We start from the raw sequence: 26,729 nt of genomic DNA on the forward strand, positions 1-26,729 counted from the left end.
AAAAAAGGGCAACCAAGAAAAATACATGAGAAGGTTCTAACTTGCTGTGGTATGTGATACCTCCCCAGAATTTGATGATCAGTAACACCAGCTTTCCTGTTTTTACTAGGTTTGCAAATTTGAAAATGAGAAAAATTAGTCTCCAGATTTTCTGGTAGATGTTCTCCTGACTAGGATGGCATCAGCAGAGCACTGGGAATTGTTTCTCAATGTCTGTTTAAACAGCGTCTTGTCAAATATCAGTCTTGTAAGATAAACTTCATGGAAGTTTTTTTTCTTTCCTCTCTTCAGTAGGAATGGTGTCCATACTGGCAGCAAAGAATTGGTGGACTACAAAAATACTGAGAGTTTGAAATTCCAGGAGGGTCATTTTAAACACTATATAATTTTGTGGAGCCCTACAACCAATTCTTTTATACCCTGATCTGAAGACCTTGCACGAGCTCTTGAAGGACTCCAGTTCTTAAGCTGCAAAAGCAGTTCTTTCAGAGAAATACTGTACTTTATCCCCTCTCATTTCACTGCCTGATCTTCCATTCTTAAGTGCACCTGTGGCTTCTGTCTGTGTTTCTGTGCACTCCCTGGTCTCAGAGAAGCCTGTTAAATGGCAGGAATATCATACTGTTGTGCCCTTTGAAGGGCTGGAAGCTGGGGACATTGCAAGCAGTGAATGAGAAGAGGTCAGCCCAGCATTCTAAGCACCAGCAGTGTGTGGTCCAAGTCATGGGCTGAAGGATGAGAACCCCATCCACATCTCCTGATTGCTGGGTTAAAGCATTCAGCCGTGGGATTAGCCTGGTCCCCCACTTCTGTGAGGCAGGTGGCAAACCAAAAGGTTACTCAGCCTGCTTCCATTAGGTCCACAGCTGTGTCCTCTCAGACAGCATTTTCTGACCCAAACACCTCTCATGGCCTTCACAAGGTGAGGCTGGAGTTGACCTATGGGGCCATCAGTTGTCTTGTGTCAGATGGAACACTGTCTGCAGTGGAACCTACTGATCTGAAGGGGGACCATTTAGTCCCTGGTTTGTTGACACAACGGTAGATCTTCACTGCCTGGGCTCATCATTCCCCTTTTGCAGTCCTCAGCCATCTTGGTGTAGTTGACACCTGGAAAAAGGAGGTGTTTTGAAAGCTCCACCTGTGCCAGTAGACGGCAGGATGAGAAAATGCAGCTTGGCTATCCCTTACACAAAGTATGGCCCATTACCTTTGTGCTTCTTCGATAGCCTCTGTCCAGGTGAAATCAGGACAGGAATGGGTTCCTAGTCTGTAGGACCACAGGTGGTGCCTGAAATACCCTGTAGACAACTGAGCTCCTAACACAGGTGGACATACCTCAGCTCCTGTCCTGGAAGGAATTTCCTTTCTGAATGTGGAAGACAGACTTGCATGCTAAGGAAGATACTTGGAAACACAACATTAATGTCTTGGGCTCTTTTGTGTGAAGCCAAGTAACCATTTCTGCATTAAAAAAAAAAGGCATTAGTATGATTGAGCCCCTGTGCTGGATTGCTTGGGTAGGTCCTGAGAGCCTTCCAAGGAGTCAGCAGGTTTAAGTGTCAGAGGCTTTCAGGATTTGAGGGCACTGAAGCAGCAGGGTTTTTTCTCACAACTCTGGAGCAACTGACCAACTGGTACAATGAGTTTCACCTTCCCATGCCCAATACATAATGGTTGCTTTTACTTATGGATAATATATTTGTCCTTTTAGTTACTGTGATGTTAAAGCGAGGCTTGGGAAGTTCATTGTCTTTACTAGCACTTGGCTAGGGTGAGGTGATGTCTTAATTAAAATATAAAGAGAGAATGAAAAAACTAAAGTTATCCATAGGATAAAGAAATTCCCAAGAGTTGACATTTATATTTTAATGTGAGTGAATATAGGTCCTCAGTCCTTTCCTTTGTTCCAGATGAAAAAGAAAGGGGGGAGAGCAGCAGCAGTAACTGGTACAACAGACGAGCAGAACAGCAGTAACTGGCATGTGATCCAAGCTGGCACTAACTAGTGAAGCTTGAAGGAATTAATTGGTTATTTATGGGCCTTGCATGTGCTGAGTAAGTCACTGTCCCTTCTGTCTACATCACTGCTCTAACTTAGCCTCACAAAGCATTGATATTTACACTGGCATCCTAATGCTAATAAGGGGGTTGAAATGCCACAAAATCCTAACCAGGTTTCCTTTTTCCCCAGGGTGGATTGGCTGTCCTAGTCAGAGTTGGGGCAATAGAGTCTGCAGTGGTGGTAGAAGGTGCCAGTTTATTTGTTGAGTGGTGGAAAGCAAGCTTGTGCTGCCGGTGTAAAAATGCAGGGACAGAGTAATTGTGCTGATAAGGCAAGATTTTGGAGCTCTGTGAGGTTAGCTCTGGCTGGAGTAACTCCTGGAAGGAGCAGGGATCCCACTTACATTTTTAATTTTAAATAGTTTGAACCAAAAAAATCATAGTAATTGGAAAGAAAACTTTATGAGAAAGCATACACGTTGGGGTTTTCTTTTCATACCTTAGAAAAGATTGACTGTCTTTCTCAGACTCCAGGTAAGGTTTCCATCATCTCCCATAGATACTGTAAGATGCAGAATCTTTTCTGAGTCTTTAAGTCCACTCGTTCTGCAGCCAGAAGGAGGGAGAAGCCGTGCAGCATTGCCATCTGAAGGGACCAGGACATTAGGTAGTCCCAGCCCATCATTTCAGGCAGCTCTGGGTGAGTCAGATGAATCCCACGCACTGCACAGTTGCAGGCTCTAGCTAAATGACTCACCACTCTGTTATGATAAATAGCAGCTGAGAGTCTTGCCCTGTGCAGATGTAAAACACTTTAGCCTCTCACTGCAGCAACACCCCGGTGCAGTTATTCACTGTGTCCGTGCCAAAAGCTTGGTGGGTTGGTATTTTTTTTTTTCAGTTGACAGCTGATTTCGAAGAGGGAGACAGGCAATAAAAATGCTGTGAATGGTGAAGGAAATGAGTCTGACTCACTTCCACTTTCCCTTTCACATTTTTAATCCTGTGCAGTGCTGCCTGTGACAGGAGTGGGATTATGCTGGGATTACTGATAGCAGTCTCTGATCTGCTGTGTAGATGGTTTTATTTTCAATCCTTTTTTTTTTCTTTTTTTTAAATGAATCTGTTTTTGTTTATTTTCCCATATCCCTTCAGCAACTTCTACCTGACATATTTAAATTGCTTCTCTTTCATTCCCATTCCAGCTGCAAGCACATCTCCTCCTTGCAAGTAAATATGTTTTGGAAGGGAGAGGTAGGGAGAAAGAAAGTTAACATTGCTTTCCGTTTTGGTCTTAAGAAAATAAGGAAAGACTGTGAACATGAAAGGGCTGGTTTTGCAGTGAAACTGTGGTGTCTTTCAGAGGAAAGCACTGGCTGTTTTCATTTTCAGACCCTGGTTGAAGCTTGAGAGAAAAGCAGGTGACACTGAGTTTATGTTGACATCCAAAGGCTGGGAAGGGGAAATCAAACAGGTTTCATGTCATTTACTGGCAGTCTGTAAACAAGGTAGTTCACATCACTGTGCCTAAGGTCAGCCTTTGTGTGTACAAGCAAGAATTTGGGAGGGTTTGGGCAGCCTTTGGCATTCCTTGCTGGTTTAAATTGACCTGTCAAGTAGGGTGTTATGAAGCAGTGCCTGGAAATGTGGGGCAGAGGGGCATGAATGAACATTCAGGGCATGAAGCCATCTGAAAGCATGTGGTAAGTGTTTGCACAGAACTCCATGTACCCCAGGCTTGCCAACGCACAGGGCAATGTTAGTAGGGTACAAGAAAACACCCAGGAACACCCATAAACAAGGTGAGGAGCTGGTTATGGCAGGTTCAGGTGTCTGGTGAGGGTCCATGGCTGTCAATGCCAGGGGCCACCACTGTGTGTTGGTGTACGTGTGTCCTCAGCAAACCATTCTGCTTTAACAACTCAGCTCTCTGAAGAAGATAACTTATAATCCATGTTGTTACTTTCTTTATTTCCAAATAATTTTTAAGTGCACCATTTGAAGACAATACATGTTTCAAATATCAAAGGAATGTTTTCAACCCATGTTTTCCTTTTGGCTGGAGCAACTTACCTTCTCTGATAGCCTGCGTGCAGAATAGTCTCCTTGTTCCAGAGGTTCAATTGTACGAAATAGGGACAGAAACGTAAATATTTACTGCCATCTTTTGGGCAGTGTGGGTATGACTCAAAAAAAAAGGGGGTCAATGAAATTATTCTGCGTCTCCTTCAGTTTGGTCAGCTGATTCTTATTTGACCACCAAATACAAGAGTTGGCCGAGGAGCATCAGTTTTTTGATAGTTATCAGTCTGAGGCTCTAAGTGAAGCAAGGTTCTAAGGAGAAGTGCTTACTTTGATTTGAGCAAGCTGATAGATTTTGGGTGAAAAAACCTAAAATGCTTTGAGCACATCCACCATTCTCCAGCTTTTCCCACAGTGTGTGTTCATTGCTTGAAACTGCTGGGAGCTCTGTGTTTTGCTCTGCTTTAATCCATAATTGCTAGGATTCTTGAAGTCAGACCCTGACCTTTTCAAGAAACACAATTTCAGTGCTCTTTAATCTGCAAGAATATTAAGAGTGTCAACATATATAGGTTTATTTTTAAATGTATATATTTTAGCAGGATAGGATATGTCGCATCTCACTCTTCTGACCCTTTCTTCTTACATAGTGTACTGCTCCGTTGAAATGCTGATTAGGTGACCTTTCCTAATTGCAATACAGTATTTTTCATCCACTCGAGGTGTCAGGTTGTATTTTTAACCTCATGCTTAATCAAACTTTCAGTCCTGCAGTCCAAGCAAAGACACGTTTCCTGCTGTGGTAATAGCCCCTTCCTTGAAACTAGTTTGAATTTAATAGCAGCAAGGTACTTCACTCTTTCCAGTAGGCCGTGGACAGAACCTTCTTTTAATGCAATGAGATCATTTATTAAGGCTTTGTAGAAAGATGAAATTTTTATCTGGGATTCATATGTGTTGCTGATTTAAGTACAATTATCATCTTATCCTTACCATCTGGACCTCCACAATGTGCCACAAGGGAGGAACTTGCTCAGTGTAAAACTTGGTTTGTTGTTTATTGAGGGGGTGGCAGCAAAAGATAATCGTCGTTCCTCTCACTGTTGTTCAGCTTGCATTGAGCAGGCAAAATATGACTCTTTGCTCTTGTCTTGTGTTTGTTTGTTTGTTTTAGGTGAAACTTCCTTTTCCTGTTGATCAAATCACAGATCTTCCAAGGAATGATTTCCAGATGATGATAAAGATGCACAAGCTAACCTCAGAGCAGCTCGAGTTCATCCACGATGTCCGCCGGCGCAGCAAGAACCGCATTGCAGCGCAGCGCTGCCGCAAGAGGAAACTGGACTGCATTCAGAACCTCGAATGTGAAATCCGCAAGTTGGTGAGTTCTGTGCCCTTGCCACGGCCCAGCTCGCCCTCACACTGTAGCCTGCAGGGCACCTATAGCAATTCCAGACTTCAATGGGTTCAGTCAGTTCGTACATTCATGGGCAGAGTGCACAGTGGCCAGTGCCACCACATTTTAATGTGAATGGGGTGACTGGAGCGAGGCCAAGTGGCTGCTCAGAAAATTCTTCTTGCTTTTAGTCGTGGTATGAGCACCTCAGGTGGGATTTGATGTGCTTAATTTCTTTTGTTCTCTGCTCAAGCTGTAGGAAACATAGTGTGAAAGAGGCAGGGATCTGTTGGAAGAAGCTGAGTTACCATCACCTCACAAATGGCAGGAAGCTGCATGGCTTTGGGTTACTCACTTGCTGCCTGTGCCTGTCTGCTTCCCGTCTGTAACAGGGAGGTGACACTGACCTCACAAGCTGGTTGGGAGGCTTCAGTCACCAAGGCTTGTGAAGCCTTCAGATGCTGTGCTGATGAAGCCCTGGGGGAAAAAAAAGCAAAATCAAAACATTCTTCAGAGTAGTGCTCCACTGATGCAAAACAAACAACAAAGATAAACAAAATAGTGAGCAACTGCTTCCTGCACTGAGTATAATGCACAGGGTGAGTCAGAGGTTCTGCACAGTGACAGAGTGGATGGATCCTCATCAAGTTGTCAGAAGAAGCAGGTCCAGTCTTAGCTGCACATGCTTGTCCCTCTGCACTGAGCTGGTGATGGGGAGGAGTTCCTGTCTCTCACTTCCAGAGCCTCAGGAGCAGCACTCTGAGAGCTGGACTAGCAGCAGGGGGTGATTCAGCCTTATACCTGTAGCCTTCACATGAAAATTAGTTAATTGATTTCATGCAATCCTGTGACATTGCTGTTATTGTCTGATATAATTAACTGTCGACAGACAAAACAAAAATTTCAAGTCCTCTCCCTAGCACAAAAACACATCTCAGGAGAATGAATGAAAGCTTATGGAAGTGGCCCTGTAGGCTTGATTCCTGCTCAGTTTGAGGAATCGAAAACCACTTGAGGTGTAGGATTCTTCCCAAATAAAGTTGATGTTTCTATTTAGCAAAGGTGACTTGAATATGTGGCAATATGCAGTGAGTGAGCCAAGTAGGGAAGGCACCCCACTGGACCTGTTTGCAAACAGTGAAGGGCTGGTGGGTGAAGTGATGACTGGATGCCTTCTTGGACACAGTAATCACAAAATGGTGGAGTTTTTGGTTGTTGGAGAACTAAGTAGGAGGATCAGCAGAACTGCCACCTTGGAATTTCAAAATGCAGGCTTTGGTCTGTTTAGGAAGCTGGCTGGGAAAAATCCCTTAGGAGGCAGTACTGAAAGGCAGAGGAGTCCAGGAAGGTTGGACATTCTTCAAGAAGTAAATCTTGCAGCCACAGGAGCATGTGCATACCATGTGCCAAAATGTGAGACACTGGAGAAGACCAGCCTGGATGAACAGAGAGTTTTGGCTGGAACTCTAGGAAAAAAAAAGAGTTTATTATCTTTGAAAGAAGGGGAAACAACTCAGGAAGACTACAAGGATATCATGAAGTTATGCAGGGAGAAAATTAGAAGGGTAAAATCCAACTAGAATTTAACCTGGCTACTGCTGTAAATTACAATTAAAAATGTTTTAGGAGCAGACAAGCAAGAAAAGGGAGGCCAAGGAGAATCTCCATATCTTATTGAATGCGGGAAAAATATAGCAACAAAGGAGGAAAAGGCTGAGGTACTTAGTGCCTTCATTGCCTTAGTGTTACTCAATAGTAAGAATGGTTGTTCTCCAGGTATCCAGCCCCCTGAGCTGGAAGACAGGGACAAGGAAAAGAATAAACACACAACACATGACCACTGGAAACTCGTTTGTTGTCTTCTGTCCACTTTGTGATCAGCAGTTTCCAGTCTCATTAATTACATAATGGTGCTGTGGTTTAAGGGTTTTTCATTTGTCTGGATGTTTTTTATGAAAGACCTCTTTTCCCCCTGTAGTTACTTACTTTAAGTCGCCCATCTTCTTGACACAGATGGTTTCACAGCAGACAGTGAGTGAAATGCTTGTATCCTCAGAGTTTGATAGGTAATTTTTTTTGCCTGCTTTCACTCATTCATCTACCCACTCACATTCCCTTTTTTCCCTGCAAACTCGCAGCATATTCTCCTCCATAATTCATCATCTCAAGATGTACTTGAGCATCTGTTTATTTTTTTATTATTTTTATGCTTTCTTGATAGATTTATCAATATTTTAGCAGTTAGTTCTTTTCATGTGCACTGCTCTCTTTCACATACACACAGCTGTATGTTTCCAGTGTGAGCTCTGGACCCAGGGCAATACTATCAGCTGTCAACAACCACCCATAGTTGGATTATCTGAGTTGTGGAGCTTTCACACCTCAGATGCTGAGACATCTTGGGTTTAGCAGTGTTACTAGGTGAGATACGTGGCTGCTCTGCTTTTAGGGCCAGCTCAGCTCTGGAAATAGTTCTGGTACTCTACAAAATCTCATCTACTCTCTCGAGCTGTATGCCCACCTGCCTGAGACAGAAGGAGATGCAGGACCATCCCAGTCAGTCTACACTGTATCAACACCGTTTTTTAGAGGTGAAACCCTAAGATGGGTTCATAAAAATATCTGTATTAGATCAAGCCCAACCCATTAAGCACCAGAACATAAGAAAATGAGCCATGGTGCAGGCCACAGAGCACACTTAGATCCCCTCTTCTGAATGAACTCATCTCTCTCAGTGGTAACCGAGCTTCAGGAGGTGCACCCAGCCCAAGCAGCCAATCTGACAGTTCAAGGGTGAACCAAACATCAGCAGCTTTTCCTCACCTCAGGAATTAACCCATTTTCCTGCTGATTAGATGGGAAATGGCACTTCTCCCTCAAAATGTTTTGTTCAGAGCTCTTTTGTACCATCTGTCAGGCAGCCTTAGTTTATAAAGGGAACAGTTCTGTGGGAATAACTTGAGATTCTATCCTCTTCCAGTTGAAATGTTTTTCTCCAGATGTTTCCCAAACTACTGTGCACACAGACTGTGGTGGTCAAATACTTGATGTCTTTCTGACTTTTCCCCTGGCCATATGAAAACAGGTGTGACATATTGGCATTTTTGGGTACTGCTGGATACGTGCCCAAAGTGAGCAGGCAGTGGATGTCCCTTCCTCAGCCTAAGGTGCCTTCTTTCTTTTTCAGGTGTGTGAGAAAGAGAAATTGCTCTCAGAAAGGAACCAGCTGAAAGCAAGCATGGGAGAATTGTTAGACAACTTCTCGTGTCTTTCCCAAGAAGTGTGTAGAGACATGCAGAGCCCGGAACAGATCCAAGCTCTCCACCGATACTGCCCCGTTCTCAGACCCATGGATCTACAGCCTGTCACCACCATCAGCCCCACCCCAGCTGGAGTGGAGCAGAGCCTGGTGACCTCCCAGTGCGTCGGGGAGAGCATGCAGTGCTGCTCGGAGCAAGGCTCGGTGCAGCTGGGAGCACCCTGGCTGCCCAACAACATCTCGGAAAATTGTTCGGCGGGCGCGGGATTGGATGGAGCCGACGCAGGTACTTACCCCGAGAGAGAGCTTCCACCAGAGCAGAGCAGCCAGACGGTCACGGTAGACTTCTGTCAGGAAATGACTGATAAATGTACAACAGATGAACAACCTAGGAAAGATTACACCTAGTGACTCGTAACCTTAACGTTACACCTGGTCAGGTGTTCTTCAGTCAGCCAGTGGCAGTGTTCATTTGTTGTCTAGAAGAACGTATTTGGTGCACACTACAGTGGTCTTAGCAGCAATACTGTTTTTAAGTATTCCCTCCTCTCTACAAGCAGGAGTTCTCTTCACAATGGTGCTATCCCTTGCTCAGGCAGGGAACGAAGCAGTGGCAACACTGTCTGTTTTTGTATGTTGATTTCAATCTTAACAGGGATGGACATAACACCTCTGAGGACCCAACCGCAGCTTTTTTCTCAGTGGCCCATGTCACAAAACCCTAACTCAGGAATTTCCTCTGAATGTTCAATTTTTCATTGAAGACAGCTTCTTTACACATCAAAGTTTTATAGCTAAACTGTACATATTATATATAATATATATAAAATATATATATCCATATGCAAGAGTCCCTGCATGCCTCAATTTTTCTCATCCTACAAACTGGAAGCTTTCATTTCTATTGTACAAACAAGTTCCAACATTCCTTTTTGTCTTTGATGCTAGAACTAGTTTGGTAACTTGTTACACGATAATTTTTTCCTCAGTTCACAGTTCAGCAATAGCATTCAATTTGTACTTATTTATAAAACTTTAATGTCGGAAACTTATTTGAGATTTTATTATAGACAATTTTTTTGGCACAGCCATTCTGTGCCACTTGAGCAATGTGGAGTTATTTTATTTTCTTGCAGATACTGTACAGTAATGGTCAACTTTGCCACTTGCACTGAGTTTCTGGTCAAACCTCTTTTCATAAATGAAGTCATGACTTCAGAATAACTTGAGTATATGGTTTTCTTTGCTTTATGGCTTAAAGGAAATAGAAAATTTTTATCTAATAGACAAACACTCAGGAGCTCATTATGTAGTAAAAACGGTCTTGCCAAATACTGAATTCACTATACAATTTGTAAAGAGAATCTGCTTGAATTATTTTTATATTTAGACTTCTTTCTGTTTCACAAACCAAGTTTAAGTGCTGTTAATGATGCTTTTGGAGTCTTATAGGGGAAAGTATATTTCACTCTTCAGAGAAAAGTGTATTTGACAACTGGATCAATTCATCAAATGTTCCACGAAGTAAAGCAAACAGAGATCACGTCAATATACTTGGGGCTTCTTCTCCAGCCCCACTCTGCATCCTTTACTCATGGAAGCAACTGCTGCTCCGGCTAGTCCCCAGAGCCTGACCTCAGCTGTCCTCAGACCTTACCTGTTCTCCCCACCAGACCCAAGTTGCAGAGGTGGGTCTGGTAAAGTCAGTCACCCTGCCTAGGTAGGCAGGGTTGCAGGATCACACCCCTAGTTGTTGACTTTGGCTTCCTTATGGAAGTCCAGCTAGCACTGTATCCTCTAAGAGCAAAACATACATTTGCCAACACCAGATTTGGTCACTTACCCATCAAATTGTTTTGTTCCAGGATCCTCTCATCCTGCAGCATTGCCCTCAGCACAAACTGCAGCTAAAAGAGCGCTGTCTCAAAGGAGACTACTCAGTGAATTGGCTTAGTTGTAACTGTATTGGACTTGTATCTTAATGTTGACTCATGTTATGACTGTGTGAGACAGCAGCTTTCCAAGCATAATATCTGTATGTACAGTGTAGACAGAAGAACAACCTCCTAATGCTTTTTTAATAATTATTACTATTCTAAGTGTACTGAGTTTTTATTTTGTGGTTCTTTGCCCTACGTGTGCCAGGTTGTGTGGCTTTATCGACGACAACTGTCATGTGCTTTATTGGCTGATATTGTTTGTTCTTGCTGAAAAAAAAATTACCAGCTGTTCACACCTGTTAAAAAAAAAAGTGTGGAGAAGCAGCTTCTCAGAAGCACTAAATGATAATGTGGTCTTCTGTGCTAACGTTTACACTAGAGGTGTGCGCTGGTGGTTTTTTGAGGCACTCAAGTAGATCAGCATCTTGAACCCTGGAGGAGGAATCAGCTCCCTCTCTCCACTTCCTTCCATCTTCAGACTGTGCTCATGGACTGTCGCCCACTTGCCACAAAGTCTTGCTTTTATCCTCCTCATGCAAACTATTGTAATTGTAGCCAAGCTACTGAGGAGGAAATGCATATAGCATGTGCCATGTTTGTTGAAAATACTTTTTTTCCCCGCATGTACAAAGAAAAACTAGTATATAATGTAGGAGAATATTTATGTTTAAGTATTAATCATTACTGTACAAAATCCTTACCTTTAAATGTTCAAAAATATACAAATGCCATAAACTCCTAGTTCACACGGTTGAAAAAGGGGGAGGAGTTGTCCTTTCTTTTTAAAAGAGCTTAACCTAAAAATATCTGAACCCCCTCCCAACCATCCTTTGCAGGTAACTTCACTGAGAAGCTCTTTGGTGGGGGGGTGGGATTTGATTTTCCTTTTAATTTGCTGACGTTGCAAAGCAGTTCTGTGCTTCGCAGAGAAGTTTTGTTTCTATGAGACCATGGTGAAAGCTAGAATTTAAAACTAAATGTGAATCACATTATAGAGTCATAGCTACTTGGGGGGGGGGGTTGGGGGGTGGGCGGGAGGGAAGGGTCAACTGACACAGTATTTTAAAGATGTTTTTCTGTTGCCTTTTTTATTTTTAAGTGACCTCCTATATATATGAATAGATAGAATGTTTTATGAGTATAAAACCAAGTTTTAACTTGCTTCCTGACATGAAGATTTACTCTACTAACAACTCATGTGCAACTGGTACTCTTGACCTCATTCCAACGGTTTAAAAAACCCACCCACACAACCCATTGCGCTGCAGCTCTTAGGTTTGACCTGGCCTCATACTGGTGCTGGGTCTCTTGATTTCCTCTACCTTGGGAACTGATATTTAAAACCACTGCTCAAATAAGTGTCTCTTCCTCAACCTTTCTCTCGTCTCTCTCTTTCCCTGCCCTGCAAGCTTTTCTGGATGTTTGATTTCATTCTTTCCCATTAGAAGTGGCTGATTTTGTGTCATTGCTTCCTATATTTACATGTATCATGGTTTTTCAGTGGGGTTTTTTTGGTGGTGGTGGTGGTGGTTGTTTTTTGTTTCTATTTTGTTTTGAAGTTTTTTTGCTATTTTGAACCATGTGGCTTTCAAAGCAGTTACTGGGCTAACATTAAAGGAAGATACTGGGAGAATTAGTTTCAGACCTGGACATCAGTTTACATACCCAACTGTTCTTGTCTCACGAGGTCAAACCAAATGACCACAAAATACCATTGGAAAGAGCGGAAAAAAAAAATCTGACTGCAGAATTCTAAGAGTTTGGCCAGTGGTCACTGTGATCTTAAGAATCTCTTTGCATTTGTCAAAGAGGATGCATGCAGCATCTCTCCTGCTGGACGTTGCTTGGGAATGGCACAGTGAGACCCCATCTCCCTGCTGAGCACTGCTCTGCTCCCATGGGCATGTGAGCCCTTGGAGCTCTGTCCAGTCTGTATCTAGTCCTCCTTTTCCTCTGCCATTGCTATACTTGTATTGCCAGGAAACCTCATTTCATTTAGGCTTGTTATGCTTTGTCAGGTGAGTACTACACTATATAATGTGTTTGTTTCTCTGCGTTCTCTGGGGGTGCCTTGAACACAAAGCTCATTGCAAGCTGATTCTGGAACAAAAAGGTAGTGAAAAAATAAATTAAAAAAAAAAAAGAGTGAAAACAAAACAGAAAACAAGCAAAACAAAAGCAAAAATGTTGGCTGTGTTATCAGGAGATCCCAGTATTTATATCACTGACTTCCTAACGTGGTGACTCAGGCGTCAAGAATTTGATGCTGCAGTATAAAACTATTATTTTATATATTGTACAAGTAATTTATTAAATGTCTTTCTAAGGGTATATGCTGCTTTTAAGATGCACTATATTTTTGGATCTAATCCCTGTATTATTTTTTTTCCCAAGGAAGTAAAATGTGCTGCAAAAGCAAGCCACAGTGATTAGTATGCTAACTGCTACTTCTCTTTAAAAAGGAGAGTGGGAACGAGATACGTAACTTTGCTAAGTGGATTAACTCCTGCCAGAGAAATGATTAATGCTGATACTGTGGTTGTTAATCTGGAGAGCAACACTTCATCATGTCTGTATCCTAAAGAGTGCTTAAATAGAAGTTAAAATGCCTAGATATATACTTTTTTTAATACGTGACTTCATGATTGCCTAGTAAATAAAACGAATCTGCATGCTGCAATCACTATAATCCTGTAATAAAATGAAAACCGATCCACTAGGAGAAAGCATGGTGAAGCATTGAAATTCCAGAATCAACACCACATCCTCACCTGTGTCTTGTAATCTGCTGCTGTGGTGGTGAAGAGAGAGCAAGGGATGCATTCGCAGAATAGGAGACCCACAGTAAATTTTGGAGTGAGCCGAAGTGGACATTTGCCAGGCTCACATTTTGCTCCACTTCACATCCTCTACCATTGCAACAAGGAGTGCTGCTTCCACCTTTCTTTTTTTCCCTGATCTGAGATGATTTTGAAGGTGCCTCTGGGTGAATGTTGTAGCCCATGGCTACAGCATTTTAAAAGTCTCTATTTTAGGGCTGCCTTGAGAAGCTTTAGCTCAGTATGAGCAGCGGCTTTGCATAAGGAGGGGATCTGCTAAGTATGGAGCAGTTTTATTTTTATCAGAAGTGAGGTGAAACTCAAACTATTAACATAAAGAATTTCTGCTCTCTTTCCTGTTAAAAATTTTCTCAACAGATTTTGACTTCGTTTCAGTTTTGTCTCTGCCAACACAGTCCAAGTTAATTTTGCATCCATATATAAAATACGTGTATGTATATATACATACATCTATAATTCTAGTCAGTGTGTGTTTGTGTATTTTCCTGTTTATAATACATATATGTATATTTATAATACTCCCTGGAGTATTTTATGACTCAGGCATCAGGTCTGATGCTGTAGAATACAATTATATGTGTATATGCATATGTTCAAATACTGTGTGTATATTTAAAAGATCTATTGTTGGTGGTCTGTAGAATAATATTCCCTTTACTCTCAAAATTTTAATGGCATTACTTGCAAAGACTAAGTGTACAGTATTTTCCTACACTCCACCAAGATAGGTATTATTTATATCCAAGTCAATTATTGATAAGCATTTTAAGGTATTACATGGATAATATTGCCATTTTTGCAATCAAAATCACTTTTTGGCAGGAAGGAATGCTAAAAATATCTTTTTATAAGCTTACTACCCCAACCAAACGACTGCTGAAAAGCCAGTTAGATGACTCCTGTTCTTGTGCAAACTTAAGTGACTGTGGGCAGAGCCCTTGCCATAAGTGAAAGTCACTGTGTGGTTCATGCAGTGCCCCTGTTGTCCCTTTTGGCTAATTAAGGGCATGCAGAAGGAAACTAGCATCCCAAAATAGAAAGTGGGAACTGGCAGTGTTTGATCTCATTGATTGCTTAGCAGCAGAGATGGTCCCAGGTTACAAACCCAGACAACCCCCCCCAGCTTTGGAGGGAGCCAGGCAGGGGCTCATGCCTGCAGCCAGAGGAGCCCAGGCTCTGGGATGGGCAGGGCAGAGGAGGGAGCAGCTGCCCTGAGCTGGGGACTGTGGCTGGCACCCCCCACCCGGGCCAGTGGCACCCTGCATGTGATGTACCCGAGAGAATCGTGCATGGTTTCAGTCCTGTTCTCACTGCTGCGTTTGCTCTGCCTGAAGCTCTCTGGATCCCTCAGACCAGCAGGAATGATACTAAACACTTTGGTGGTATTTGGTGCGTGGTTGTTTACTCAAAGTTGCAAGCATCACCTTTGATTTCAAGGGTGGGGATGCCCTAAGAGTTTGTTCCAGAACCAGTTGGTTACAAGTGCACCTCTTATATATGCCTTACAAACTTCAGAGGCCATATTCAAAACAGGGTTTTATCAGTGTATGCAAGGGGGTGCAACCCCTCTTCTCTTCCTCCCCAGGTCAAACAGTATGGACAGTTTTCACACATATCTACCTGTATAACCCTCTGTACCTCTCATAACTGGTCAATGACTGTAACAGGTTACATCAGGTGTTTTTTCTACATACTTTTTACACAAATTCTATGCGATTAATGTAACTTAATTCAATGCATCATTTTATTGTACTAGTTCTTAAGCTTGTCTTTATTTTTTTTTCTAGGTGACTGTGGTTTCTTGTGATTTTTATTGTATAAATAAATGAGGTGGCTGTTGATGCTTACTCTCTGTTACTAAGAATTTTTACCTTTTTGGAAGAAAGCATTGCTATGAACTAATGAATTTAAAATGTCATTTACTCATTGTAAATACAGTATTGTGCAAAAAAACAAAAATGAAAAAAAACCACCCAACCCTTTTCATTCATTTGAATTGCTAGTGTTAACTGAATTTTGTCTAGACACCATTTCTGTTGATGAAATAAAGACATATCATTATGTATTGTAAATTGTCTCATCTTGACTCTGAAATCAATGTTGCAGGGCTCAGTTAACACGCAGGTTTAGGTGAGATACAGGAGGGTGGGTTGGATGCGGTTGTTACTGCCAGGTGAATCTCTGGACTAATGAACAGACTTCTACTCACGTGGTCCCACTGCTAATTTACTAGTAGTCTTTGATCCAGGGATCCAGTTACCTTTGATCTTCAGGAACAGCCCAGGGTGTTCATTGCAAACATGAAATAAGTTTTTTTGGAAGATCAAATAAGCTGTATCTATATCCATGCCCCTAGTGCATGACTTAAGGCAATTCTGCTCAGTCTTTGTTTCGGTCTTCTAAAACGCCAGTGTACTTCTTGGAAGGTAATGGAAGACGCTGGGGTTTGTTTCCCCTTTAAGGAAAACCTGAGAGAGGTTTCTGTAGAAACAAAACAGAGCTGAAACATCTCTGTAGTATTCCCTTCTGAAAGAGGAAACTTGTGCCGTGGACCATTCGCGGGAAAGCCAGAAAGGAAAGAAGAAATTACAACAGCTTTAGATGGTATTTACCACAAGCAGGACATGGGGTCTAGCAGGGAGATGTTTGTGCTGTGGAAGTCCCACATCAACCACCTCTGTCCTTGTATCAGATGCAGGCTGGGAGCCTGCTCAGCAGCTTGGCAGAGGAGACCCAGGGAGGGGGGAATGGCGTGATAAGTTGTTCTACCCTGGCCCACACACTTGCTGGGATGATACTCTGTGGAGTGGGGAGGAGGGCAGGCTGCTAGAGGGAGGGCCCCAGGCTTTTTTGTCACCAGACAAAAGACTGTAGATCATGTTCCCTTGGTCACCAACCTTGGACATGCAAGCTGCATTCTCCTCCATTTGCAAAAGTGAAAGTTGACTGCTACGTTTCAATCAAAATTCTCATGGAAGAAAATCAAGTGTTACTTTTCAGTTGCATTACTCAGTTTTCCAAATCTTTCTGTTGAGAATATATGACAAAGGCTTCCCACCCCATCAAATCTGTCAGAAAGTGTTGCATCCGCCATGTCTACACAGCCTGGCAGTAGACTAAGTACATTAGCAAAGCAGTTTCTCCATCCCTCAGTTGTTGCTGGCATTTAATGGCCACCATTGCAAGTTTCTGCTGTTGTTTTTTTGGGTTTTTTTTTGCCTTAAAATACTGAACATATGCACAGGCAAATTGTCAACAAGTTTCTAGTGAGGCAAATATGAATGTAAATTGTGCTCTCAAACAAAACCAAAACATTGCAATCTTTATGCTTGAGTTCTTTTCCTGCAGTCCTGCTTTCTGCTAGCCTTGCCTTAGAGTTGTCAGGTCATGCAGGATTTTTATGCTTCAGGAAAGCTGCATAGCAAACAAACTTGTTCCAAGCATCGCTCCCTACTGAGGTGATAGCAAATGTGATCTGTGATAAGCTTGACAAATAAAAACAGCTTAAAAGTGTATGGCTAGAAACAGGATTAGGGACAGTCAGAAGAAGGTGCTTTATTTTCCAGGTACACCAGTGGAAGAGCTGCTTTCTTGGGCTTCTTCCTTGGGCTGCATACAACCCAGAATGCCAACCCTCTGGAGCTAGGCTGTACTAGCAAACTGAAATGAGCTTTTTGACTGGGCTCGTCTTTTGGTTCTTCTGTATGAATGAATGAAACTATGAAGCAGATAAGATTTTTGTAACCACGATGTGATCTTCTCAAACAGCAAACTGGAAAGTATATAGATGTTTTGCACTTAAATTGTCTGATATCACTTAGTTTCAATTTTGAATCCAAAAGCAGTAGCTATGAGGAAGCTACATTAGTTTGAGGATTACATTAGCACAGGCAGACAAGCAGCAGATATTCTTCAGCTGGTTTTTTTTCTCTCTTTGATTTTCTGTCCTTTCAGATTCCATGAGTGTTTCCTCTGTCTTTTTATTCATCAGCTGCTGGAGAGATAGAGGCCATGTAGCCTTCCAGGTTACTTTCAAATCAAACTATTCCTTTCTTGTTGGTGCCTTGGGTCTTACACTACCTTGAAGTTCTATGGATCAGGCTGGTTTTTGATATGAACACCACTAGCATGCACAACAAGTTGTACATCCCAAAATGCTCCCCAAAGACACAAGGGTGTTTCTGCAGTGGCAGCACACAGCTCCGTCTACGTGAGAGAAATCTTGAGTCATGAAGCGAGCTACACATTAACACTGGCAGTCAGAGTACAGTACAGCTGGGATTGGCATGAAATGGAGGAATAAACTGTTTGCTTTTTTAAACTGTATTATCAATTTAGCATTGTAGCAGTGGGAGAGGGGAACATAATGACAGAAAACCTGCTTTTTATCTCTCTGCTGAAGGCAGTTTGTGCTCAGTCCCTTAGTTTATTTCTTCTCCTTAGAATGTCCTTACTTTTTCATGATGGATGATAGTTCTAGGAGCATGCTCTGAAAGATAATAAGAGAAAGAAAGCATGAAACTGAATTGACTTAAAGGAGAAAAAGAAATGCTATAATAGTAATTAACCCCAGCATATACATAGTTAATGGAATCTGGTGTTTAGCTGACAACATACTTACCTTGTAGGTCTTTGTTCAATGCTAAGAGGAGGGTGGGAAAAGGGGAAACACTTTGATTTTAAAGCAAAATAAATACATGAATGCATTGGTGTGACCAGCAGGTTGAGGGAGGTGATTCTCCTTCTCCAGTGAGACCTCACCTGGAGTGTTGCATCCAGCTCTGGGACCCCAATATAAGAATGGCATGAACCTGCTGGAGCGAGTCCAGAGAAGGGCCATGAGGGTGGTCAGAGGGGCTGGGACACCTGTCCTATGAAGACAGACTGAGTTACGGTTGTTCAGCCTGGGGAAGAGAAGGCTTCAGGGAGACCTTATAGCACCTTCCAGTCCTAAAGAGGGCTTACAGCAAAGCTGTAGAGGGACTGTTAGCAAGGGCATGTAGTGATAGGACAAAGGGTATGGCTCTAAACTGAAAGAGGACAGGTTTAGATTAGGTATTAGGAAGAAATTATTTACTGTGAGGGCAATGAGGCATTGGAACAGGCTGCCCTGAGCAGTTCTGGCTGCACCATCCCTGGAAGTGTTCAAGGCCAGGTTGGATGGAGCTTTGAGCAACATGGTCTAGTGGAAGGTGTCCCTTCCCACGGGTGTGGGGGTTGGAACTAGATGATCTTTAAGGTCCTTTTAAACCCAAACCATTCTGATTCTATAATTTAGTAATTTGTTTGAAATCAGCAAACACATCCTAGTAGCTCTTCCTGTACCAAGTAAGAGGGTTTGTATATTTTTGAATTATTTAAAACCTTACAAAGATGGGCTCAGTTAAACAAGTTCCACTTTCTAAAATCCAGGTTATTTGTTTATTGCTGCACAAATCCCCAGAGAGGTTAGTTAGGGTTCAACTGCTGCTGACACCCAGAGTTTATCTGTGTGTGTGCAAGTGGTGAACAGCTACCTTTGGGTGGCCAAGTGGCTTTTGCAGGATAATTGATACACTTGTTGTCACCACTACAACTTTCTTCTGAGTGCTCCAAGGCAGAATAAAATAAAAGTACTGTGGGGTTTATTTTTTTAAAGAGATGTTTACACTGAACAACTACAAAACCAGCAGTAGTTACCAGCAGGTGTGAATGTGACCACCTTTAAGGATTCTCAAAAATCCTAGAGGAACAGAGGGTTTTGCCAGTCCCTTACCCCACCTGTAAGTTTTCCTGGTGGAGCTCAGCTGTATAAATAACTCCTCCATGGTTATCAGGTTTGTTATTTCAATGTACATTCATTCTTATCAAGCTATTGCAGCCCCAGAAGCAAGAGCAGGTGAGCAGCTAGTTAACTGAGTGGGTATTTATTCTTCACACGTTGTTGAAAGGTTGAGTAAACATGCTCTGTTCTGAAGAAGATGGCAAGCGCTCATGCTGAACAGTATCTTTCTCTTCCCTATCCTGCTCACTATGGAGTGTTTTCCCAGTGGGTAAGAGGTTCAAAGCTGAATGGAAAATTGAGAAGCAGGAAAAAATTGAACAGCAAGGAGAAATCAAAGAGCAGTTCAATGAGGGATACCAAACCTAGTGAATTGTAAAATTTTCACAACTTTGACAGAACCAGGATTTCAGCCCCAGAGACTTTCCTTTCTGCAAAAGAATAAAATCAGCAGCCCTATCTCAATTCTGCAATCTGAGAGTATCAGTGTCACCACCTGCTTTATTGTCAATTTTATTCCCTCCATTCGCCGTGAGAAGGAAGCCTTGCTTTTAAAGATACATTGGTTACTTTGTAGCCAAAAACACAGACTTAGGAAAATGACCCTGTGAAAGCACAGGGCTCTCTGGAGGAGAGAATGAAGAAGATGCAGCAGTTCTTGAAAAACAAAAATCTAGAGTGCTTAAAATGCCTAAATCTTTATGAAAATCTTGATCTAGTAATTTTGGTTGCTAAGGTCATTATACATCTAACTATTTCCAGTTTTGTTTTTTGATTTGGAATTTATCATGGCTTCATGAAGAAACAGAAACATTAGATAATGTAAAGCCCCCCAATCCTCTTGGAATACCCTTGGGTACTCTATCAAGAGCACAAGCACATTAGTTCTCTTAATACAGGTTTAAGCATGGGTTGCAAATAAGATAATTAGCTCCAAGTCATCTGAAATTTGGTACCTTTGTGAAGACAGTAGTCAATCTAGTGTAAATATTCCCAGTCCCAGTTAACCAAATAAAAACTCCTAGGTTTTAGAGCACACCACAGAATTCTTTAGAAAACTATAATATAAATAACGACCAAAAAAGAACTGATGCTGGAGATCCTGCTCGGGTTGCATGGAACTGGAATCCTCTGCTTTAGAAAGGCAGGAAACACAGCTAGCAAAGACTTCAAATGCTGCTAGCATTGAAATACCAGACAGCCTCCAGCTTTTGTAGAAATGTTTGCATTCAGATATTGAATTGGGAAGACATTGTGACACTCTGAAGATGGGACATCAGGCTTTGGTCATCTCAGCTGAGCTTTCTGATCTTTCTGCAATCGTTCCCTGGTTTGCAGGAAATGGGTGAGTAGGAAGACTGCTTGATTGTGGCAAACAGTGCCTTTGGAAGGAAAGCTGCTGTATTCTCTAGTTGTTCATTTGGAGTACTCAGATCCATATTCCATGTCCCCAAGGTAAGAAGAGAGTTATTAGATGGTCCTAGTGGCTTGACACAGTCTTGCATGCAGAGGCTGTGAGACAATACCCCTAAGTGCAATGCTCCAAGAGCCATGTGCCTCTTCTGGGCTGTAATTCCTGGCTGTGCCTGTTTCCAAGAGAGCACGAGTGATATCTGTATTCCTTATATACTGACCTTTGACTGCATCAGTCTATTAATCTTATCAGGCTTAAGCATGTATTATCCACCAGTCAAGACCCTGACTGGTGCAAATTATGAGTTTGGGTTTTTTTCTTATAATATCATTCATTGTGCGGAGTCCTATTGACATCAACATAATTCCTACACACCTTTGTGGATCCACCTCCTGGCTGTCAGCTATGATTAAGGATATACTAAATTCAGTGAAGCTCTTTTCACTCAGTTGTGTGTGAAAAGCTGCCATTTAAGGCCTGCTTTGCCTAATGGAGTCTGGAGCCTGGGACCATGCAGAAGATGCCCTCTTGCTCCATAGCTGTATCTCCACTTAAATAAAAGTTAAAATGTAATGAGAGATGCAAACCCTAGGGCAGAACTATGTGTCTATCCACAATATCTCTTAGAAGATAAAATATTGTTTATTATCTAAGATGTATCCTCTAAGTGAGCCTTGGAAATTATTAGCTCGGAGACAGTTATCAGTGAACAAATTGTTTTCTGTCACCTCAAAGCATGCTGACTGTGGTTCTCAGGACCAAGGTTTTGGAGACTTGTGGTAGTCTGACTTCAGCTGTACACAGCTGCTGAATTCCCCTGTCAGTGTAGATTTTTGTTACATTATATTGAGATTAGCTCATCCTGTATAATCAGCAATGCTCCTGTGTTTAGGTGGAATGAAATCAGTTGGAAACCACTCTCCTGTCATGCATTGACTCTCCACCTTCACTTTGCTATGTGCTTGAAGCTCCAGTTTTGGTGGTCTGTCTTCAGAATCTAATAAACCTAAAGCTTGACCAGCAGTGGCTCAAAAAAAGTTAATTTTTTCCCAATGGATCTTTAGTAAAATAAGTTTTCTAGGTTTTCTGTCTCTCTCACTTTGGCTTCCTGGTCTGAATAATTATTAATTTTGGACAATGTCATGTGAAAGTAATGGACTAGAACATGAAGAGTGAGTGGTTTGAGTGTAAAACTAAACAGCTGCAATGTAAATATTTTGTCAGGGGTTTATGCTGCAGCTGGATGTGAAATGACGAAATGGCTCTTCATCTCCACCAATTCCAGATAAGGAAGTTTTAAATAGCCTTCTGGTTTGCATTGTGGCCAAATATGGTTGATCTGTATAAATCCTACCAATGGGAAGGACATTTCTTCTTTTTTATATATAGAGCTGGTCTGGCTTGAGCTGAAGTCTGGAAAAGTTGAGGAATCCTGATAGCCAAACTTGCACTTTGTATTCAATATCCTACTGCACTGTTTCATAGGGGGCTTTCAGTAAAGAATTAAATACATTATCTCCTAAGGGTCCAAAGTAACCTTTCCTCCAAAGAGGAAGTCCTAGAGATAAACTTCCTGTTCTCTTTGAGAGATGCAGTTTTGTATTTATGAAAAAGATCCCATTGTATGACCCTGCCAATCCACCACCTGGTCTTCATAGTTTGATCCAGAGGGTGCAATACACAATGAGAGGTAACTTTTAAAACATTAATTTGTCTCTAATGATTATTATTTACTTGTTAGATATGCAGTTTTGGCATGGAAATGGTGTGGATAATACTGATCAGAAAAAAGCTCATCACTGGTTGATGGTCAAGCATCCATAAACTGTACAGTTAAACTTGCTCTGTGCTTTCAATGCCACAGCTCACAGAGTGCAGTTGACATGTCTGAACACTCCTGGAGTATCAGATGGATGAATTTTGTGTAACTTCATGGTTTTCTTTCAGCTAGGAAGAAAACTATGGTGTTTGTGGCCAGCTGCAGCTGTCCTGCTGTCTTAGCACAGGGTATGTATTTGGTTGGAGGCTGCTAGAATAGTTACTGAGATGTAGAAAGTGATATTTTCAATGCTGAGTTGATGCTCCTCTCCCACTGAACCTAATACAAAGAATGCTACAGACAAATTCTGGCAGAATGGTGTGGATGTAAAAGAAAAGACTTGAACCAGTATGGAACTAAAGATGATAGTTTGGGAAAGTTATCAAAGAAAATTGAAGAACAGCATCAACTCTGCTCTTAGGCTACCCAGTTTAGATTAGTAAAATCCAGGTTAGAACAGACTATATTTTGACTGTTTAGAGTATGTTTGTGCATGTGGATTCCCTGTTATATTAAAAAGTGTCTGTGCTTTCTCTACATTACTGTTGCAAGTCACTGTTAATCAGGGATGGCAGTATGCAATGTTTTTGTATGCTTCATTTGGAATTTTTAAAATATAATTACTTTCAAGTACTTATTTAAAAAAAGAAATTAATATATTTTGAATCTAATCACACACAGTTTTATCTAAACATTACCTCTCCTATGAGGAAAGGCTGGGAGAATTGGGGTTGTTCAGCCTGGAGAAGGCTCTAAGGTGACCTGATAGTGGCCTTGCAGTAAGTAAAAGGGAGTCTACAAGAGAGCTGGAGAAGGACTGTTAACAAGGGCATGTAGTATAGGACAGGGGGGAATGGCTTTAAACTGAAAGAGAGTAGGTTTAGTAGGAAGAAATTCTTTACTGTGAGGGTGGTGAGGCACTGGAACCGGTTGCCCAGAAAGTTGTGAACACCCAAACCCTGGAAGTGTTCAAGGCCAGGCTTGATGGGGCTTTGGGCAACCTGGTCTGGTAGAAGGTGTCTCTTGCCAGGATGAGGGTTGGAACTAGATGATCTTAAAGATCCCTTCCAGCCCAAATCATTCTATGATTCTATAATTAATGCATGATTATTGTCTTCTGGAAATCAAGTTAAAACAAAACAAACCAATGCTGAGTGCCTTTGACCAAATTAAACAGTTAATATAGGAATTGAGGAATACAGACTGGAAGAGTACTCAAGTTTTAATGCCCGGGTTCAACATATTTGTGACGCACCAGCGTATTTGTGTATTGAAATCAGTATTCATAAATTGTTGCCAGAATAAAGTGCATTTGCCTAAACCTTGCCTCAGCTGTATTAAAAAGTACATGTACTTTTAAATACTGCATGCTGTAAGCAGGAAGCACCAGGTAGCATACCTACACCAGTCACATTTTAAACTGCTAGCACAAGTCCTGTACATAATGATCTCCAAAGACAGCATGCTGGAAGAGTGTTACTTTCAAGAGTAATGACATTGTTTTGTAAACTGACTATATTTCTCTGAAGATCTTCCCTGGGAGGTAGAATCATTGTCATTTCATAGGAAAACCTGCCAAGCAACTTCTATGAGTTTTCAACAGAGTGCTACTGAAATTCTGTCTTGCTTTGAATAACTTTCTGCACTTCAACTTTTTTAAGAGCCTTCTATCTGATCCAGCAGATCAACAGATCAGGCTCTAGGACCTCTCCCTCTATTAGAAAGATTGAAGTGGAAAGTGGTTAAATTGCACCTAAGTGAGAATTTAACATGGTTTATGCTGACTGGCTTACTGTAACCCCATGAAAACTGGAACTCACAAACAATTTTTGGATGAGCAATGCAACAGTGCCTTGTGTTTCTTACCATAAAAATTTGAAGTTGGTTGGTTTTGTTTGTTTTGTATATAGGAAAAAAGGAGGGGGATGCTTACGAAGAGTGAGGAAAATAATTGAACAGAATCTCTGACTTTGAGCATTGTGTGAAGTAATCTTGTTTATTACATGCCCTATAAAAAGGTATTTATGGCCTTGCTACTGCAAGCGATTGTAAAGGAGCCTCTATGCTCTCCAAGAACAAAACCTGTGATCTGAGGCAACCAGAATTCAAATCACTTTTAAGAAAGCCTTGTTGATTCTTGAATGCAAGCACTATATCTTATCAACATTATGACTGTAAGCAAGCCTAGAGCCTAGAGCAAAAGTAAAGGAAGAGCTGCTGAAAAAGCAATTCTGTAGTCATTGGCTCTGGCATTGCAATTATTTGGTGGGGTTTTTTACATGTAGATCTTTTGATTTATCAATTGAACAATAATTCAGCTTGGAGGTCACCTGCGGGACAAACCTGAAACTGAGAGAAGTTGTGTCATTGAACTCAATGTGTTCAAGGCTTCTCTTTCTTACAGTGGCTGGAGCTGAAGAAATTTTCCCTGGGACAATCCTCGTCGAGTTGATTGGATGATGGAATGAGTATAAAGCAGCTGAGATCCGATGACTTAGAGCTCCTGGGGACTCAGTAATTCCCTGGCGTTGCTGCTTTCACCGCAGAGGGAGGCCGAGCGTTGGGGATCTGGGCTGTGTCCGGGAGGCCGCGGGGCGCTGGGGCGGTGCTGGCAGCGCTGCCCGAGCCGCTCTGTCCCCTGGCTCGCCCCCTCCTCCCCAGGGCCGGCAGTGGCTGCCGGGGCCCCCCGCCGCCCCCCTCCCAAGGGCCGTCCCGGGCGCTACTTGCCATGGACACGCGGCGTCCCGAGGCGGCGGGCGGCGGGCTGGGCGCGCTCTCCTCACGGCGCTTCCCCTCCGAGCCGGAGCCGGAGCCGGAGCCCAGGCCGTGCCCGGAGCCGCCGCGGGACGCGGTGCTCTCGCTGTCGCTGCCCGCCCGGCTCCCGGTGAGGACGCGGGAGAGGAAGCTGGACTTGCGAGTGCCCGGGCAGTGCCCGCTGTCCGGGGAGTCGCCGCGCTCCTCGTCCAGGTCCCTGCAGGCGCTGGCCCGGCTGTGCCTGCGGGGCGCCCTGCGGGAGGCGGCCGCCCCCGCCGCCCCGTCCCCGCCGCCCGCCGGGGCTGCCCGCGGCGCCTCCTCGCTGCTGGACGAGGGCGGCTGGTGCTGTCCGTGGTGCCGGCGGCGCGGCGGCGGCGTGCCCCGGAGCTGCCCGCGGTGCTGCCGGGCCGGCGGGGCCGCGGGGGCGGAGGGGGCGGGCGGCGGCGGCGGCGGGAGAGGAGCGGGCACGGGGCGCGGCGGGGACGCGTTGCTGGCCAGGCAGGGCGGCGGAGGCACCACCGAGCTCTTCTTGGAGTTGTACAGGCTGGGGTCCTCCTCCGAGGGGCCCGCCGGCCACTGCGGCTGCCCGCACAGGCTCTTCTGGATCTTCTTGATGCCCAGGTGGGCGATTTCGAGGATGTTGAGGAAGAGGGAGACGGCGGCGATGCTGTTCATGAAAACCATAAAGATGGTCTTCTCTGTGGGTCGGGACACAAAACAATCCACCGTGTTAGGGCAAGGGGGCCGAGTGCATTTGTAAAGGGGAGACATGTGAAACCCGTATAAAAGATACTGACCTATTATAAAGCCCACTTCGACCACCGACCGGGTCAGGATATGTAGGACATAGGTGCGCAGCAGGGACCCTCTCAGGGGTGCCTTATGCACTTTCTTCTGTTCCTCCAGCTTACGCAGTTCTCTCTCCGCCCTCCTGTGCTCCTCGAGCATGGGCTCCAGGTCCTCGAGCTGAGCCCGCAGCTGGGCTTTCCTGTTCTGCCGCTCTTTCTCCAGCGCCCTTAGCCTGTAGAGCGCGTGGCCCATGTACACTAAGGATGGGGAGGAGACAAATATGATCTGCAGCACCCAGTATCTGATCAAAGAGATGGGGAAGGCTTTGTCGTAACAGATATTGTTGCAGCCAGGTTGCTCTGTGTTGCAGATGAACTCGGACTGCTCATCATCCCAGACATCTTCAGCAGCCACTCCCAGAACCAGCATCCGGAATATGAACAGGATTGTGAGCCAGATTTTGCCAACTATGGTGGAGTGGATGTGCACTTCTTCAAGGATGCTGCCCAACAAGTTCCAGTCCCCCATGGTCAGAAGTTCATTTCTGGGGGAAAAAAAAGTTATTTTCCATGATGGGTTTCTTTTGGAAATGGCCATTTTTAGCTTTGTTGTTATTCGAATGTGTTTTGTTTTGTTTTGTTGTTTTCTTTAAATTTCAATAAATGTGTTTCAGATAAATTTTTCTGGTAGCTGGAGAGCTCTTAGAAGTTCATCATTATTTTCTGCTTACT

At 43.1% G+C, this 26,729-nt stretch overlaps 2 protein-coding genes across 3 annotated transcripts in view; one reads left to right on the forward strand and one right to left on the reverse strand.

Annotated features, from left to right (window-relative positions):
- The window catches only part of BACH2 (BACH transcriptional regulator 2), a 182,799-nt gene extending 171,167 nt beyond the window's left edge, over window positions 1–11,632 (forward strand). The window contains exons 7-8 of the mRNA XM_014881433.2: window positions 5,201–5,407; window positions 8,610–11,632. Of these exons, the coding sequence (XP_014736919.1) occupies window positions 5,201–5,407; window positions 8,610–9,089 (687 nt within the window). The 3' untranslated portion in view covers window positions 9,090–11,632. The remainder of the gene's footprint in view (window positions 1–5,200; window positions 5,408–8,609) is intronic.
- A 3,272-nt stretch (window positions 11,633–14,904) lies between these two features.
- GJA10 (gap junction protein alpha 10) lies at window positions 14,905–26,526 on the reverse strand. Of its 2 annotated transcripts, XM_088162042.1 has the most exons (3): window positions 26,007–26,526; window positions 25,183–25,907; window positions 14,905–17,950 (listed from the first exon to the last, which is right to left on the reverse strand). In XM_088162042.1, the coding sequence occupies exons 1-3, from the start codon at window positions 26,524–26,526 to the stop codon at window positions 17,912–17,914; spliced, it is 1,284 nt and encodes a 427-aa protein (XP_088018168.1). In that variant the 3' UTR covers window positions 14,905–17,911. The 2 variants fall into 2 exon arrangements, with proteins under 2 accessions (XP_088018168.1, XP_088018167.1); XM_088162041.1 differs by having other exon boundaries at window positions 25,183–26,526.
- Window positions 26,527–26,729: the final 203 nt, after the last annotated feature.

This window comes from Sturnus vulgaris, chromosome 3 (assembly GCF_052056855.1).
Source record: "Sturnus vulgaris isolate bStuVul1 chromosome 3, bStuVul1.hap1, whole genome shotgun sequence".
NCBI classification, from domain to species: Eukaryota; Metazoa; Chordata; class Aves; order Passeriformes; family Sturnidae; genus Sturnus; species Sturnus vulgaris.